The 18,499-nt window shown below is 34.6% G+C and overlaps 1 protein-coding gene across 1 annotated transcript; it reads left to right on the top strand.

The window, feature by feature from the left end:
• Positions 1 to 202: 202 nt before the first annotated feature.
• LOC107908086 (uncharacterized) lies at positions 203 to 851 on the top strand. Its single transcript, XM_016835356.1, has 2 exons — positions 203 to 288; positions 548 to 851. The coding sequence occupies exons 1-2, from the start codon at positions 203 to 205 to the stop codon at positions 849 to 851; spliced, it is 390 nt and encodes a 129-aa protein (XP_016690845.1).
• The last annotated feature ends 17,648 nt before the right edge of the window (positions 852 to 18,499 follow it).

The following is an 18,499-nucleotide window of genomic DNA, read 5'->3' as shown; positions in this document are numbered from 1 at the left end:
TATTCCCTATACTATGCATCCCGACGGGAACAAGATGTACCGAGATCTACAAGAATTGTACTGGTGGCAAGGGTTGAAACGCGAGGTTACCAACTTCGTTGTTCACTATTTGACTTGTTAGCAGGTTAAGGTTGAGCATTAGTTACCTTCGGGTTTGCTGCAGCCGGTTAAGATACCGTTATGGAAATGGGAGCGAGTAACAATGGACATCGTTAGTAGGTTACCTGTAACACCCACTAAGAAGGATTATGTCTGGGTCATCGTGGAACGATACTTGCCGTTAGCAGAGTTTGCCTACAATAATAGCTTCCAGTCTATCATCCAGATGGCACCTTACTAGGCATTGTACGATTGCAAGTGTCGCACTCCTTATGTTGGACTGAGTTGGGCGAGCGACGTGTTTTGGGTCTTGAGTTGGTCTCTGAGACAGAGGATAAGGTTAGATTGATTCAAGATCATTTGAAAAGGACTTCTGATAGGTAGAAATTGTATGTGAATTTGAAGAGGCGTGAGATCGAGTATTCTATGGGGACTTTGTTTTTTTCAGGGTCTCGCAATGGAAAAAGGTTCTGAGGTTCTGCCGCAAGGGCAAGTTGAGCCCTCGGTTTATTAGACCTTACTGCATTCTGAAATGTGTAGGACCTGTCGTTTATCAGTTGGAGTTACCTCCGGAGTTGGACCATATTCATGCTGTTTTTCACGTCTTGATGTTGAGGCGCTACTGCTCTGATCCCACACATGTTGTTTTTGTTGAGGAGATTGAGGTTAGGCTAGACTTAACCTTCGAGGAGGAGCTGGTTCAGATTCTGGAGCGTGATGTAAAGGTCTTTTGGAAAAGTCTATACTCTTAGTGAAGGTTCTATGGCATAATCATAGCACTGAGGAGGCCACGTGGGAGCCTGAGGATGCAATGCGTCAGTAATATCCTCATCTGTTTTGATCAAGTAAATTTCAAGGATGAAATTTTCTTTAGGGGATAGAATTATAACGCCCTAAAAATGTATATTTTTGTTTGTAAAAATATGACACAAATATCTGTCTGCTTCAGTGGTTAAGTGTTCTAGGTGTGTGTATGAGGTCCCAAGTTCAAGCCATGCCTTTGGCAAAATTTTGGAAGTTTTTCTGATTAAAGATTTATCCTTGTTTGGTGGGCTTAAGTTTAATTATTTGTAAAATCATATTAGAATGAGCCTGCTGGTTCAAGTGGTAAAGGAGTTGGAGTGTTGGAGGTTCTGTGTTTGAATCTCTGTGCAAGCGAGAATGCTAATCTTTTTACTCGGTTTCCTGGAAGAGTTGTGTAGAAGATGGATTCTGAGTAGTGGATTGTTAGTGGGTAGTTAATTGAGAGAAGATAGGGGAGTTGGGATTTGAGGAGTTATCAGGATTATTTTAGTTTTTTTATTCTTTTAAAAATTTGTTTCTCTCTCTTTCTCTCTAAAATTCTGATGTTGACTTTCTTCTTCACTTTTCTTCTTTGATTTTTCACGTCTTCCTATTGGATTTTTCGCAGTCAATCATCGCTCTTGCGTTCGTGGCCCTTTTTCATCTAGTAAGTGATCTCTTTTGGTCTTCTTCCTTTCATTTGGGGTCTAACAACGTCAGTTTATGGTAATTAATCAATGTATCCTGTGTTTATGAGAAGATCAAGGTTCTAGGGTTTCCCAGTCGGCGCTTTAAACGTGCGGATTAATGTTGCTCGACCTAAGGTAAGATTTTAATCAATTTAAGTGGGTTGTCCATTACTTTTGGTTCAGTTTAATGTCATTCTAAGTGTTTAATTCTAGGTTCGTTTGGTCAATTTTAGGTATTAGAGTGCTTGGGAGTATTTTTGCAACGAAACAAAACTAGGTATGTACCCGAAACACAGAAATAAGGGATTTGGCGAAAAGCTGAAATTACTTGTTGTTTGGACAGCAATAGTAGGCTAAATTTGAAATATCACCATAAATTGTGGAAATCGAATTAGAGGATGAAAAAAATATTAGATTAAAGATATTTGAGTCTAGTTTCTTATAGACAAAACGATGTAAGCAAAAGAATTTCATATTATGAGATATTTTAATTTTAGTGAGATAGGGTCAGAATGATTTCAAAATCCCCTATCCTGAATTTGGGAAATTATTAAAATTTGTGTAAAAATAATTATGAGGTAGAATTTATATGTTTAAAATTCAGAATGAGTCTATTTTTAAGAGAAATAAACAAGAACATCATCCAAATTCTGTACAAGAAGATAATTAATTTTTAGTGCAAAAAGGTTGAAACTGTCAGAAAGCAAAATAGGGGAAATTTAATGAATAAATTGTACTTATTGACTGAACCAATAATTTTGAAAATTTTATGGTAAGAAGATATGTGAGTCTGGTTTCAAGGAAAATTTGCAGATCTTAATTTGGAATTGTTTAGCTTAAGATACAAATAATTTAGTAATAGGATCATATGAGTAAATAGTGGAAACACATATGAATAATTAACTAGCACGGGTTACATTAAAATGGATCACGAGGCCAAGGCTAATTTGGGTCATGTGGACCACACGGGCGTGTGGGCCCACATAGGCGAACATCATAGGCTTGTAGACCCATTTTCACTTTTTGATTGATAAGGTTGCACGGGTCACCCAAGTCGACTGTGAACCTACTGTAGGGTCAGTAAGTTTACCTAGACCCCTAATTGACTGAAATGACTGTATGACTGATATGATTAAGCTTGATGATGTCCCACTGATTAGATACTGTATGTCCTATTTACATGCATGATATTATGTTATAGCATGTCATATCTGTATATTGCATTACATTGGGTTGGAGGATAATAATGTTCGGAGGAAGTGTATTGAAAGGCCTCGAGCCTAATTTACTGGCAGCTCAGCTGCAAACAACTGTCTAGTGTCGCATTCGGTACTACTTGGAGTGTAGGGATGGGTGGGTTGATTATATCTCCACATGGAGTGTAGCGTTAGACAGAGATGGTGTGTAGAGGTTGGATGGGTAGGATTTTTGTGACTGCATATTTGTTACTCCTACTGATATTGTGATGGGCTAAAGCCCTACTACATGACTGTTTTTGTACTGAGATGAGCTAAGGCCCAAACTGGACTAATACTAATACTGGAGAGGGATTAAGCCCAGACTGTGATAATTTGTTTATTGTCTATTCATTTGTGGGGGGATTACACACTGAGTTTACGTAAACTCACCCTTTCTGTTTAATCTGTACAGGTAATCCTCAGATATAGGCGGACTGGTACAGCAGAGGACTCAGTGGTAGCCACACGACTTCTTTTACACTATTTATTACCTATTTATGATTTTACTTTTATTTAGGAGTATTTTTCTGTAACTATGGCCTTTACGAATTTTGGTTTAAATTTGGTTTTTATACGGTTTTATGATTTAAATCTGCTAGTGTTAGGTAAAACTCGAGTTTTCAAATGAAATTAATGTTTTATCAAAATACCATGAATACGCAAACTGTTTAAAAGCTTCCGTAATAAAAAAATGTTTTGAAATTGAATAACAATTTGTAAATGAATAATGTTTTGGAAACGAACAACACGATTTGAAATTAACATAAGATAATGAAAAAAATGGTTAAATTGAAAAGGGGATTTAGCGATGACATATTTTTTGAAAAGCACGACCTTGTGGCATCGTAAGATTCGGTAATAACGTCTAGGCCGGGTCTGGGGTGTTATAATTTTACTCAACTAGAACAAGCCCTAAACAAAAAGCCAACATAAACCTGCAAAATCAAAGTAAAGAGTACAAAGAAGAGTAAAGAAATAGGATGGAAATTGGGCATGAAAGTAAGCGAGGAGTAAAGGTTTTGGTTCCCTTAAGTCTCGAAGTGTTGGAGTAGGCCAAAAAACCAATTATATGATGATGGTAATAACATACTTGATTGCAATAATCTTTATAATGATAAAGTCCAAAGAATAATATGATTATTAGTAAATGTCCTTAGTCATGTATTATTGTGGACTCGGACAATAATAATGCATTAAGACTAATGTGTACTTGATTGATGACAGGTGTTGTTATAGATATGTGATCCACCATGAGAATGCTTCTTAGATTATCATGTAATAGTCACAACATTTCTCATAGTGATAATTATATTTTTGATCCTTAGACTTGAGATCATCATAGTCTTAACATCATGATTTGTATGCTTTGGCATGCCTTCCATAAATGGTTGTACAATGAAGAGTAATGTTGGGTATGCCACAATCTTTGTAGTGGGACAAGAATGATCAAGATAGGATTGGTCCCTCCTACATAAGAGAAGTAATATCTTAGGCTTCTTGATTGAGTGAGACTAGAAATACATGGTTATGCTCAAAAAGAGTTTATATGAGATATTATGTAATATCTTAGTTTACTTGAGAACCAAGAAACAAGAGATTGGACTATACATGTGTGACTGTTCCATGAGTTATGTTCAATCTTGATATTGTAACACCTTATACTTAACCCAATCGCTAGGTCCAAGCTAAAGTGTGTCACATTCATTATCAAAACAACTACGATCTATTCATAATTAACTTATACAATTTATAAGATAAAGTAAAAAAATATACATTCCTTAAACATACCAAAGTAGAGTCTAAGTTTCATTTATATATGTATTTAATAACCTACAACATTTATTTACCACAAAAACTAACCTATTAGGTACATGCCCAATGTAAATAAAGTTGGAAACAAATTAACATTGCTGAGATCGAGTTGTGGATTGGATGTTGAGGTCGATACTCAAAAATCTCAAATTAATCCAACCTGCGCAGAGAGAGAACAACATGTACGCTGAGTAAAATACTTAATGATATTTTTATCATCTAAGTAATATTAACATTAACAATTCTACACATAGTTAACATGTATGTCTTGTTGGATCTAGTGCCCTAAGTGTAGTATTTTCGTCTAAGTACACATGTAATTTTTTCGAATAGATTGGTTAATAAAATTATTTAGGAATTACACTAATACTTTGTATTATTGTCCTGAAATAGTTTTTGCATGCAAATCAAAATGGAAGCAAATGTTTCTCATTGGTTGTCTAATGTTTAACTAAACTAAGCGATACTATGTAGTTGGATCGTAATATGAAAAGACAACTTGTATTAGTAGAAAAACCTAAGCATGTCCTTAGTCTAATCAGAAATGAGAAAACTGATTGAAAGACTAATATGTCATCTATCAAGTCCAATTGTGGAGATGCCTTGTCTTGATGGAGCGGATGACTCCCAGAATATAGAGATGTAGATGTGACTGACTGAATTGACAGTACATGGGACTGGACCCAAGGGAAATAGATCTCGAATCCGTTTATGGATTTATTTTCTTGTGAAGTTAATAGTGTGGCATACCTAAATACTGAGTGGATGGTGGAGTATGTATGCGTGACTTGTATACTTTAATGTTAGTAAAAGCCTGAGTTCAAATAGATAGAGAACTAAAAGTTAGTGCGTTGGGTGTACGACTTCTGCAGTATGTACTGTCATTCACAACAGTGGAATTTATAGCCCAAGACATGGGTAAATGATATCCTTTCATTGGCATTACATGGTTGTTGAAAAGTAAACATGCCCATGAGTCTAACATCTTTGTCATGAATGACTTAATTACCGTTCGATAGTAATTGACCTTTTCTGAAGGGAGATGTAATGGTTACCATGAGATAAAATAGGACCATATTGGGAGAACGTATATTATCCCAAAGAGATCAAATATATCCTATGAGGGTAACACACTTATGAAAATGTCATTAGATGAGCATTAAGTAGTTACTTTCGTAATGGTATGCCGTTAGGGAGAGTCAATCATGATACTATAGTATAATGAATTTGTGACTAAATGACTTTAAAATTATTAGGCGAAAAGCCAAAACTTAATTATAAATCATTATGTCCAATCGATCCCTCCACTAGCTTGCTGAAACCAGAAATGAATTGTGTGCTTGAATAGAAATGAACGTAATGAATATAAAAAGAGAAACGGGAAACATTCAAGAATGATTATGGCTTTTTCCAAAATGGAAAATTTTAATCATTTGGAAATGAATGTAGGTTTCCACAAATAGAAATGCAAATGATTCATTTGCAATTTTATATGGATTACTTAAAAATAATCGGAAGAATGAGTTTATGTTTTTGAGCTATTTTGAAACCCAAAAATGATAATAAACCGTTTGGTTACATTAAAAATGTTGAGTTATGAAATATTGAATGTATTTTCTCGAAATTTTACTAAGGGTAAAATCGTCAAAATTTTATTATAGGTAAAATAGGGATGAGAAAATTGTTTAATATAGAATATTAAAGCTTATTTTAGGAAATAGAAAAATCGAATCGGGTTGGATCACATTAAAGAGTACTGGGTCAAAAGGCCCAAGAAGTACTCGTAATTGGACCAGATGTGAGAGAGGCCGAAAACCCCTCTATAACATGAAGGACGCGACAACCCTAGTAGGAATACTTGGGTGTGCCGTCCACCCCATTCTTACTCTAAGTAGAAAGTGTTTTTCCTATTTGAAATAAACCACTACAACTCAACAAGAGTTCTACCTTTTCTTCTTATAAATAGATGATACCAGTAAGGCATAATAAAAAAATTTAAGGGATTGTTACTCTGTTGAAAAATAGAGAGAGTTTTTTTCTCAAATATCAAATATATTTTTCTAGAATAAAAATTCTATAAGTTTCTATTAAGAAGAGAGAATTTATATTTTCAACCCAAATAAAAGAGAGAAAACTTTTTCTAGTTCTGTATTTCGATTCAATTGGTTCGAGCCCAAAATCGAAGAAGTTCATGGTACGAGAATAGTGGAAAAGATCATTTGGTTGAAAGCCGAGAACAACAAATGTCTGCTAAGCCGAAAACATTGGTATGAATTTGGTTAAGGTTTTTTGCTATAAATATCACAAACCAAGTTGATTTTCAAAATTTTAATTTTTCGCTGTGCAAGAAAACCATTTTCAAATCGGGATTTTTCCAACATGTCTATATATGCATAACTATCACATACTTATAACTTGGAGTTACTAAGCTTTACATTTTCAATATAAGCATATTAAGTGTGCAAAAATAACAACAAATCTTCCCACTTCAATACTTATTATGTAGACGTTTCATTATGCTTATTCTAATAACATTTTAATCATATCAATATAAAAACATGCCCTTTTCAATTCCATTATCCGATTTACCACTTTTGATATCACCTAAACCATTTGTTTCAATTAATATACTACCATTTCCATGTTTAATACAAGTTTACATCAGCTCAAATACTATAAACTGATTAGCTAATATGTCTCATACAAAATCATATGCAATTATAATTAATTCATTAAGATCACAAGCATCTTTGCATAACATACCAAGTTCGAAACCATTTACGATTCATGACCCAATAGCCATATTAAAATACCAACATATAACCATTCAATTCCTACTCTAAACTCATACTATTTTTGACACATATAACTAAACCATTTAGCATGACCCAACTGAAATACAAGCCTAAACTACATTCTCATATAACTAAACCATTTAGCATGAAAAATATAAAATTCGAATAACTCGGTCTACACTTAATATTTTTGTACTAAACGAGTTTCATTCATCTTCATGTTCATCTATGACTAAATCCCTACCTTTAAACTGCACAAAACTACATGTTTCAAGGTATCAAAATTTTTCGACAAGTTTTGGCCATAACAACAAAAATTCATTAAAACCCGAGAAATCCTTGAAAAAACTTTAAAGTTACTTTAGAAAGCTTCTAATTAGGTTAAAACTAATTGAAAAACACTTTAAAACCACAAGTTATTATCCAGAAACTCGAAATTCACCATTAAAGACTCGTTTTTCATCTTTTACTTAACACGTGTTTTAATGGCTAAAAATTCAGTTTAAAGAACTAAATAACATTTAAAATTAATAGGAAGACTATTGTTTACCTTTGACGGAAAAAATAGATTTTTCAGCACAAATACGAGAAACCCACAGTCAAGGAAGATGATGAATTTGATGAGATTTTTTGGTGTTTACTTAGAATATTTTGAACATAAATGGATTGAGAATTGATAGAAATCAAAAGGGAGAAGATTTAGCAATCAAAATTGATGAAGAGGACTTGAGAGAGCAAAAATGGCACAAGCAAGAAGAAAGAAAAGCTTTTTCGTAAAACAAGCTAGGAAGGGGTTTTTTTTAGGTTAGTTTTAAAATTATAGGCAATTTTCTTAATAAAAACTCTCAGTTTTGACCTTGTTACAATTCAATCCTTTTCCAAAACTAAAGATATTTAAAACTCGTTTACAAAAATGGACTTAACTTATTGAAAACCATTGTTGAAAACATTATCAAATACCAACCTTAAGAAATTTCAAGTTCATATAGACCAAAATTCCTAAAATACCTTTAAAACTCCTAGGCCCTATTTTGGTGTGTTACAATTCTCCCCCACTAAAAATAATTTCGTCCTCGAAATTTACCTGAGCTAAAAAATAGGGATACTGACGTCTCATCGCTTCCTCAGTTTCCCAAGTAGCCTCTTCCACTTTGTGGTTGTGTCATAAAACCTTAACAAACGGAACTCTATTGTTTCGTAAAACTTTCACTTCATGGGTTAAAATCTCTATTGGTTTCTCATCAAAAGTGAGATTAGGTTGAACCTCAAAATCCTCTACTGGCACAATATGCGACGGATCTGAACGATACTTTCGAAGCATAGACACATGGAAAACATCATGGATTCGCTCAAGTTCTGGCGGTAACTTGAGTCAATAAGCTACCGGTCCAATCCTTTCAACAACTTTGTAAGGTCTAACATACCTTGGACTTAATTTACCCTTTCTTCTAAATCTTAAAACTTTTTTCCATGGGGAAACCTTCAAAAACACCTTATCGCCAACTTGAAACTCGATATCTCGATGCTTCAAATCCGTATAAGATTTCCGCCTATCTGTTGTTCCTTTCAACCTTTCACATATCAATTTTACTTTCCTTTTGTCTCACGAACTAATTATGGTCCAACAACACACTTTTCATCCAAATCTGTCAAACACAAAGGAGTTCTACAATTCCTACAACACAATGCCTTAAATGGTACCATGCGAATACTCGCTTGAAAACTGTTATTGTAAGAAAATTCTGCTAAGGATAGATATCGCTCCAAACGACCACTGAACTCAATCACATTGCTTTGCAACATATCTTCTAACATTTGAATTACCCTCTCTGATTGACCATCAGTTTCGGGATCATAAGCTGTACTGAAAGTGAGACATGATCCCAAAGCCTCTTACAAAATCTTCCGAAACCTTGAAGTAAACCTTGGATCCCTATAAAAAATAATTGAAACTGAAACCCCATGAAGATGAACAGTCTCAGCAATATACAACTTCACCAACTTCTGAAACGAATAATTAGTACACACTACTAGGAAATGTGCACTCTTAGAAAACTGATCAACTATAAACCAAACCGAATCCTTATTTGATGGAGTCAATGGAAAACCCAAAACAAAGTTCATAGTAATCCTTTCCCACATCCATCTAAGAATCACAATATGCTGCAATATCCCCAAAGGAAATTGATGTTTAGCTTTCACCTTTTGACAAACCAAACATCGAGCCACAAAATCTGTATTGTCACTCTTCAACTCAGGCCACTAAAAAATTTCACAAAGATCATATACATCTTCTCACTACCGGGGTGCATAGTATAAGGGCTACTATGTGCCTCGGTAAGGATCGCTTTCCTTAAAAACACATCTTGCGGCACACACAATCTACTTAGGAAATTCAAGATACCATTGCTGTCTACATGGAAATCCCCCTTAATTCCTTGCTCAACCTATCGAATCCTCTTTAGAAAATCCCCATCTAATAGTTGATTTTCCTTAATCTACTGCGACAAAGTCAGCCTTACTTGAAGTTCAGCACACAAACCACCATCACTAGCTAAACTCAAGCGCGTAAGCACAACTCTCAACTCTGTCATCGACTTCCTACTCAAAGTATCATCAACAAAATTTGCATTGCCAAAATGATACTCAATCACACAGTCATAGTCCTTCAATAGTTTAATCCAATGCATTTTCCTTAAATTCAACTCCTTCTGGGAAAGGAGGTAGTGAAGGGTCTTATGATCAATGTAAATCACACACTTCTCTCCATAAAGATAATGGTCAAACCTTAAGCGCAAGCACCGCAATAGCTAACTCCAAATCATAAGTAGGATAGTTCCATTCATGCCCCTCAACTGCCTTGAAGCATAAGCCACAACTGTACCCTCTTACATCAACACACAACTAAGCCCTATATATAAAGTGTCACGATAAACCACGAAATGTTTTCCAGGTTTTGGTTGAATAAACACAGGTGCCTTCGTCAACATTGCCTTACGTTGATCAAAACTCTTTTGCCTTTCATCAGTCCTTTCGAACACCACACTCTTCTAAAGTAGTTTCGTTAAGGGTGCAACAATGAGAGAAAACCCTTCAATGAATCGACGATAGTAACTAGCTAAGCCTAAGAAACTCCAAACTTCAGTAACACTCCTAGGCGACTTCCACTCTACAATCATCTAAATCTTCTTTGAATCCACTCGAATCCTTTCTACCGAAACCACATGTCTCAAAAGTGCCACTTCCTTAAGCCAAAATTCACACTTAACTTCGCGTATATTTGCTTATCCCTCAAAATCTACAAGACAATCCTTAAATGTTCGTTGTGATCCTCTTCAGAATGAGAATACACCAAAATATCATCTATGAAGATGACCACAAATTGATGCAAGTACGAATGAAATACTCAGTTCATCAAATCCATGAACGCAGCAGGGGCATTAGTTAAACTAAATGACATCACCAAAAACTCATAATGCCCATATCGGGTCTTAAAATAGTTTTCAAAACATCAGATTCCATCACCTTTAACTGATAAAACCCAGATCTTAAATCAATCTTCGATCACACCGTTGCACCTTGAAACTGATCAAACAAATCATCAATCCTAGTCAAAGGATACTTATTCTTAATAGTCAGCTTATTCAACTGTCTATAGTCAATACACATCCGCATTGTACCATCCATTTTCTTAACAGATAAAACTGGACACCCGACGGAGATACACTCAGTTGAATGAACCTTCTATCCAACAACTCTTGCAATTGAATCTTTAACTCTTTGAGCTCTACTGGTGCCATGCAATAGGGCGTAATGGACAACGGTGCAGTACTAGGATAAAGCTTAATTCCAAACTCCAATTCTCTTTCTAGCGGCAAGCCAGACAACTATTCAACAAACATATCAGGAAAATCCTTAACAGTTCGAATATCCTAAACTCTCAACCCCTTACTAACCAAATTCATCACATAAGCCAAATAAGCTTCACAACCTTTACCCATCACCTTCTCAACCTTCATAATCCAAACTACATTAGACATAAAACTCTATTTTTTGCTAACAACAACAATTTCCATCCCATCACCATTTCTCAAGGTAATTCGTTTAGTCTAAAAAATCTACCTTAACCTTATGCTCAGTTAACCAGTCCATACCCAAAATAAAATCAAATTCATAAAATGGTAGTTCAATGAAATCAACATAGAAAATGTGCCCTTGTATCATAAGAGGACACCTACGATAAACTTTATTTGCAACAACACTATCTCCAAAGGTACTAATTACAATCATTCTCAAATTAGTAGTCTCTATAGGAATCCCTAACTTACAAGCTAATTCACTCAGAATATATGAATGTGTAGAACCAGAATCAACCAAAGAAAATAATGGAAAGATTGTAAAGTGAAAGTATCTGCAATAACATCAGTTAGATCTTGATCCTCAGGTTCCCTAACAGCATAAACCCGAGCTAGACCTCCAGACTCAACCTGTGATGCTACTGTATGAGCAATAAACCGCTGCCCAACCGGTCTCCCATTACCTCTACCACGACCACGACCCCTAGCAGGCGTAGTAGTAGGTGTCAAACTCTGAGTCTATGATACTTCTATTCTATTTGGACAATCCCTAAGAAAATTTTCTTTCGAACCACACTTATAACATCCACCTGTCAACTTACGGCACTCTCCAAGGTGTCTACGATCACAATGGGCACAAAGCGGCCATTTAGAACCACCAGTCGTACCACCAGTGCTAGTCACAACATTACATTATTGTTTAGACTGACTCAATCAAGACCCACGTCTTGCACCCCTACCATAGCTATCCCAAGTTATATGGCCAGTGGTTGTACCTCACTTAACAGTATTCCACCAACGATGCGCCTTCCTATCAAGTAGGGATACAGTACAACCCAACTTCTCCTCATCAGAATAGGACATCTGCTCAAGGATCATTTCGAATCCTTCCAACCAGTACTCAGCTATGGTTGGATCGATCCTTTTAATTCTGAAAAACTCTTTACCAGCCAACGCCCGAAGACATTCAAGCGACAACACAAGTGCAGGATTGACAAGTGTAGGAGCAGAGTTAGCACCAACAATCCACTGAAATGCTCTAATTATCACTTCCATCAAAGGTATATGCTCTCATCAGGTATGTTCACTCTACGCGAAGGCACAGGAGGTGCGGAGGATGTACTATCCTCTTGAGCACTAGCTCCCAGATTCATGTGTCTAGGAGGCATATCTAATAATCTACCATACACAAACATATAATCAAATAACAAACAGTGTGAGTGGCGGTGAAATGATCCAAGTCTCATTCTTACAAGCAAACTACAGAATCAAAGGTAATGTGTTCTCATTCCTACCCCACATACATTACAATCAAGAGATATCACATGCATTTCAAGTAGCTAAAATAAGTTAATCTTTCAGGTCTCGCAACCCCACTACACACAACATTTTCCTAGGTTCGAGTGTTATTGAACCTAGGCTCTGATACCACCAAATATAACACCTCATACTCGGCTGGATGCCAAATCGAATATCGATATGCCACATTACTATCCCATAACTTGTTCATGTAAAATGGCATGTTAATTCTCTTGCATCTTTTTTTCTATTAAAAATAACATACCATTATCATGAATTATAAATCATACATTCACTTTTTATTAATAAACCATGCCAAGAATTCATAAAATAGCATAACTAGCTCTTCCTTCAACTCGTAGTAGGCTCTAATGAATATGAGGATTCACACACAACAATCACATGATATACATAGTCAAGTAACAGCCAAGGACTCACTTAAACCAACTGAAATAGAAGCTTAAACTACGTTCTTATATAACTAAACCCTATAGTACGACAAAATTAAAATTCGAATAACTCAGACTACATTTAATCTTTTCATACGAAACTAGTTTCATTCATCTCCATATTCATCTATGACTAATTCCCAACCTTTAAACTGCACAAAACTACACGTTTTAAGGTATCAAAATTTTTCGACAAGTTTTGGCCATAACAACAAAAATTCATTAAAACCCGAGAAATCCTTAATGAAATTTCAAAGTTACTTTAGAAAGCTTCTAATTAGGTTAAAGCTATCTGAAAAACACTTTAAACCAATTTTTTATCCACAAACTCAAAATTCACCATTAAAGACCCATTTTCGGCTTTTATTTAAAACATGTGTTTTAATCGCTAAAAATTTAGTTTAAAGAACTAAATAACATTTAAATTAATAGAAAGATGATTGATTTCCCTTGACAGAAGAAAATTAGAGTTTTCGACACAAATCTGAGAAACCCACACTAAAGGAAGATGATGAATTTTGTAAGATTTTTTGGTATTTTCTTGATATATTTTAAAGATAAATGGCTTGAGAATTGACAAAAATCAAAAGGGAGAAGCTTTAGCAACCAAAATCGATGAAGAGGACTTAAGAGAGCAAAAATGACACGAACACGAAGAGAGCAAAGCTTTTTCGTGAAACAAGCTGGGAAGGGGGTTTTTTAGGTTGGTTTTAAAATTCTGGCGAATTTGCTTCATAAAAGCTCTCAGTTTTGACCCTGTTACAATTCATTACTTTTTCCTAAATTAAAGATATTTAAAACTCGTTTACAAAAATTGACTGAACTTTATGAAAACCATTGTCGAAAACATTATCAAATACCAACCTTATGAAATTCCAAGTTCATATAGGCCAAAATTCCTAAAATTCCAAGTTAATTATCACTGTAGCTTAATTTTCTTTACACATTTAGTCCCTGTACCTTGGTTGTAAGACATTTTAAAATTTAGTTTAATGTATTTCAATTTCTTTTTCTTTGTATTTATTAAAGTTTGTTCCTTTCATGTTTATTGCTTCAGATTTTCTTGTTGAATGCTTTTCTTTACATGTCTTTTAAATTTTCTTGCATAAAAATCTCAACTTTTAGATTTTTAAGCTTTACTTTAATGGCTTCTTTGTTTTTCCTTTCCATGGTTATTAGTATTATTTCCAGCATGAGTAGCTAAACTTTAAGGAGGTTGGTTGATGGAGATGCGGTGAGCTGATTTTTGGATGAAGGACTAAATCGTAATAAATTGAATAATTTGAATAAGCTTAAAAACTTAGGATTGACGATTGTAAGGGAACATTATGGTAAGTGAGACAAAGGAGATCTTGTTGGGCACCAATTCATTAGTCCTGGGTTAGCCGGTGAGATCGAGAGATAATTCAAATTAAATTGTCTAACTTGGTAAAGTAGAAACTGAGAGGTAAAAGGGAGCCATTTTGGGACTTTAAGTGATTTGGATCCCTAATTTAAGGACTAGTAAACTACATTGATGTCAAACAACCATCGATTTTTATTTAATTGTTAAGTTCATAACTTTGCATGTTTTTCAATTTAGTCCTTGCTAGTTTGATGGTAAAGTAGATTAATTTCTCTTAATTTTATCATTTTCCGTAATATAGTTTTTTGTGATTAATTGATTAGACTCTTTATTTTACATACATGTTATTTAATAATTGTTCAATCCATGATTCTAATGGGTTTGATCCTTGAAATACTCTAGTGTTCAATTGTAACACTACAATATTACAACTAACCTATCATAGTTGTAGTAAAGTCACGATTTTTATATCTTATTTTAATTCTTGACTGTTGATCATTTCATATCTCTCTCCCTATTTCTTTGAGTGGACGATAGGGAGAGAAGCAAACAAGAAACCTTTTATAATAGAAGTTTGTTTAGTGGAGGATCCAATAAACCACTAAGTCATTGATTCAGGAGCCATTAATCGTATTTGTATTTCCCTACAGGGGTTCGAGGAGATGAAAGATTTTAGAGATAAGACTTGGTAATATTAACCGAGAAAGAATCACTAGACTTGTGAAAATCGACATCTTAAGTTCACTTAAAGAATTTGATCTTCCACAATGTGAATCTTGGTTGGAAGATAAGATGACTAAGTGATCTTTTAATGCAAAAGGAACGAGGGCAGGAAAACCCATAGAACTTGTGCACAGTGACGTATGTGGCCCAATGAGTGTTAGTGCAAGAAATGGTTAGGAGTATTATGTAACCTTTACTGATGCCTATTCCATTTATGAGTATGTATACCTACTGCAACGCAACAATGAAACATTCGATAAATTCAAAGAGTTTCATGCAAAAGTGAAGAAACAACTAGGTTTACCCATAAAGGCACTTCGGTCTGGTCAAGGTGAGAAATATTTATCTGATGAGTTCTTAGGCCACCTCATAGAGAATGGGATCTTATCCCAGTTAACCGTGTCGGGATCTCCACAACATAATGGCATGAAAAAGTGAAGAAATCGAAAGTTGTTGGACATGGTACGTCTGATGTTAAGTTATTCAAAGCTGACAATCTTTTTTTAGGGATATGTTGTACAAACAGCTTACTATATTCTAAATGATGTTCCAACTAAGAAACACTGAAAACCCGATACGAATTGTGGCATGGCAAGAAGCCGAATCTTAATCATTTTAGGATTAGGGGATGCTCAACTCATGCATTGGACAAAGATGTGACAAAGTTGGACTCACGAGCAGAAGTGTGCATGTTTGGAGGGTATCCAAAGGGAACAGAGGATGGTTTGTTTTATAAATCGAAAGAACAAACTGTTGTAGTTTCAACTCATGCTACTTTTCTTGAAGAAAGTTATATGAATGACTTTAAACCTCAGAGTAAAGAGGTACTTTCGAAAATTTCAAAAAATATACAAAACCTTACTGAAAAGGTTCTAGAACCAACTCCTAATAGCAGGCCCGCAAACGATCAACAGCATAGGGTGCTTTAACACAGTGGGAGGGTCTCTCTTACACCTGAGTTCTTTCAATCTAGCGGAAGTAATTTTAACACTGAGTCTGTGACCTGCAGTCAAATGTAGTATTTAATTCAGGTTATTTTCGCACTTAAGGAGCTTACTTTCTAAGAGATTTAGTATTTAATATTATGTTTTTGCTATTTAATACTTAGAATTAAATATTAGTAAAATAAGTGTTTTTTAAACACACTTTATAAGTGTTGTGACCCATTAGGCCGACATAGGCCTTAGGTAGTGCTAATATGTGTAATTGAGTGTGTAGGATGAAGATTTATAGGCCCAATTAATGTAGGAGTAAAGGACGAGTGATGCACAAGCTTCCTAAGATGTCAAAGCATGAAACAAACCATACAAGGTGAAATTCAACAATCGTGTCATGCCATGCAAGGGCTATGGCATGACATAGGTCGACTTACAGCCCAAGTATGCTAAGGCTATTTTCGTCTGCACAATTGACTTTATACGAAGACCTAGGATGTGCCGAAGACCTAATTCGAGCTACCAACACTCATAATCATGCATCAATAAATTCATGCTCATAGATCTTCTTTATTAACAAGTAACTCACATACAAACATTTTGAAAATTTTATTCTAAGTTTCAAGATATATCAACATGAATCATAGTTTGCATGTATGTCCCAGCTATAGATGATATTCCTCATTCAACACAAATTTTCATCAATCACGTAAAACAATCATAAAACTTATTTATGATCTTCATATGTTGAACTTAATACTTTCTCTCCACTAATGTAGGTGACATAATCATCAAATCAATAGGTCTTTCATAAGGTTGTAATGGGGCTTGGTTAAAGGTGGGGATTTTAAGAGATGGGACATTTCGGTTTCAAAATCTTAACCTTTAACTTGTCTTAGATTTCTCGAAATTCAACCTTTTTCTTCAAGTGAACCTGTGGAATTCCCCCAAACTTATTCTGAACTCATACTCATACATTTTCTTTTTGGAGACTGAGCAAATTTTTCTTCACTCTTTCTTTGTATTTTTTGTTGTTGTTGTTGTTGTTGTTGTTTTTAAGCATGAGAACATACATCTTTATGAAAATTTCCTCAAATTTTGATTCCCAAGACAACTTTAGTTAAGATAGGTGCACAAAATTAGGATAATTTTAAAAAGATGGTACTGGCTTATAATGTAGGTTTATTACAATGAACAGGCCTTTAAGCTCAAAATTATAGTTTCAAGGGTCTAATATCATAAGGTGGGAATGAAAAGGATCAAATGATCTAAAGAAAAATTGTGCCAATATCATTTTAGATTTTTATGTCCCATAGGATTTCGCCTCAAGAAAGCTACTAAGTCAATTCTAAAGATATAAACCTTCATGCATGTCTAATCTCAAGAGAAACTAAGTTTTTGTGGCAAACATTACCTAAGACTAAGATCATAAAAACATTCCATTTTTCATGATAACATACAATCACTCAAATAAAATCATCATTCATGCTTGCATACAAGCTATCCTATTAAAATAATTTCTCTAAACATTCACTTATTAAGACATACTTATGAAAGAATGATTTGAAACATACTTGAAAATTTTTAAAATTTGAGCAATTTGCCTTACCCCCTTTAAAAAGAAGCAATGTCCTCATTACGAGAATAAAGTAATGAATGAAAGCTTAATAGTAGGTAAGGATGTAAAGTGAGGTGAGCCATTAAGACTACTTAAATACAAAGTATTTCCTAAGAACCCAATCCTAGACATGTTCATTCCTATTGCCACATCACTTAATCTTTTTCTTTCTAAAGAAGTATTTATTCATGCTTGCTATGTTTTATTTTGAAAAAAATTAAATCCTAATTACTAAAGAAATAAATTCCTAAAGACCTAAAAATAATTAAATAAATAACAAGACAAGAATCCCCCCTTTTATTTTTCTGACTTATTCCCCTTGTCTTCTTTAGCTCTATATTTGCTTGCACCGTTAGTCTCTTCCGTCCATGTCTCAAAGGTAGCATCTGGGAACTCAAGAACAAAAGTATTAGTGATATTCTTAAAATTATTTTGAATTGAATCATCTCTAATTTTTGCATATTTTCAGTAAGTTTGTTGCTGATTGTGCATGAATTGTACACATCCATCAAAATTGACAACTCTGATTTCCTTGAAGTACTTGCAGAAGTCGGCATGGGAGTTGTATATTCAGGTTCAACACTTAGCTTGACTGGTTCTTCCTCTGGCTCAACCCTAGGTTCAGGTTTTTTAGCTCC

This window comes from Gossypium hirsutum, chromosome D02 (assembly GCF_007990345.1).
Source record: "Gossypium hirsutum isolate 1008001.06 chromosome D02, Gossypium_hirsutum_v2.1, whole genome shotgun sequence".
Taxonomy (NCBI): Eukaryota; Viridiplantae; Streptophyta; class Magnoliopsida; order Malvales; family Malvaceae; genus Gossypium; species Gossypium hirsutum.
This window is presented reverse-complemented; position numbering and strand designations above follow the sequence as displayed.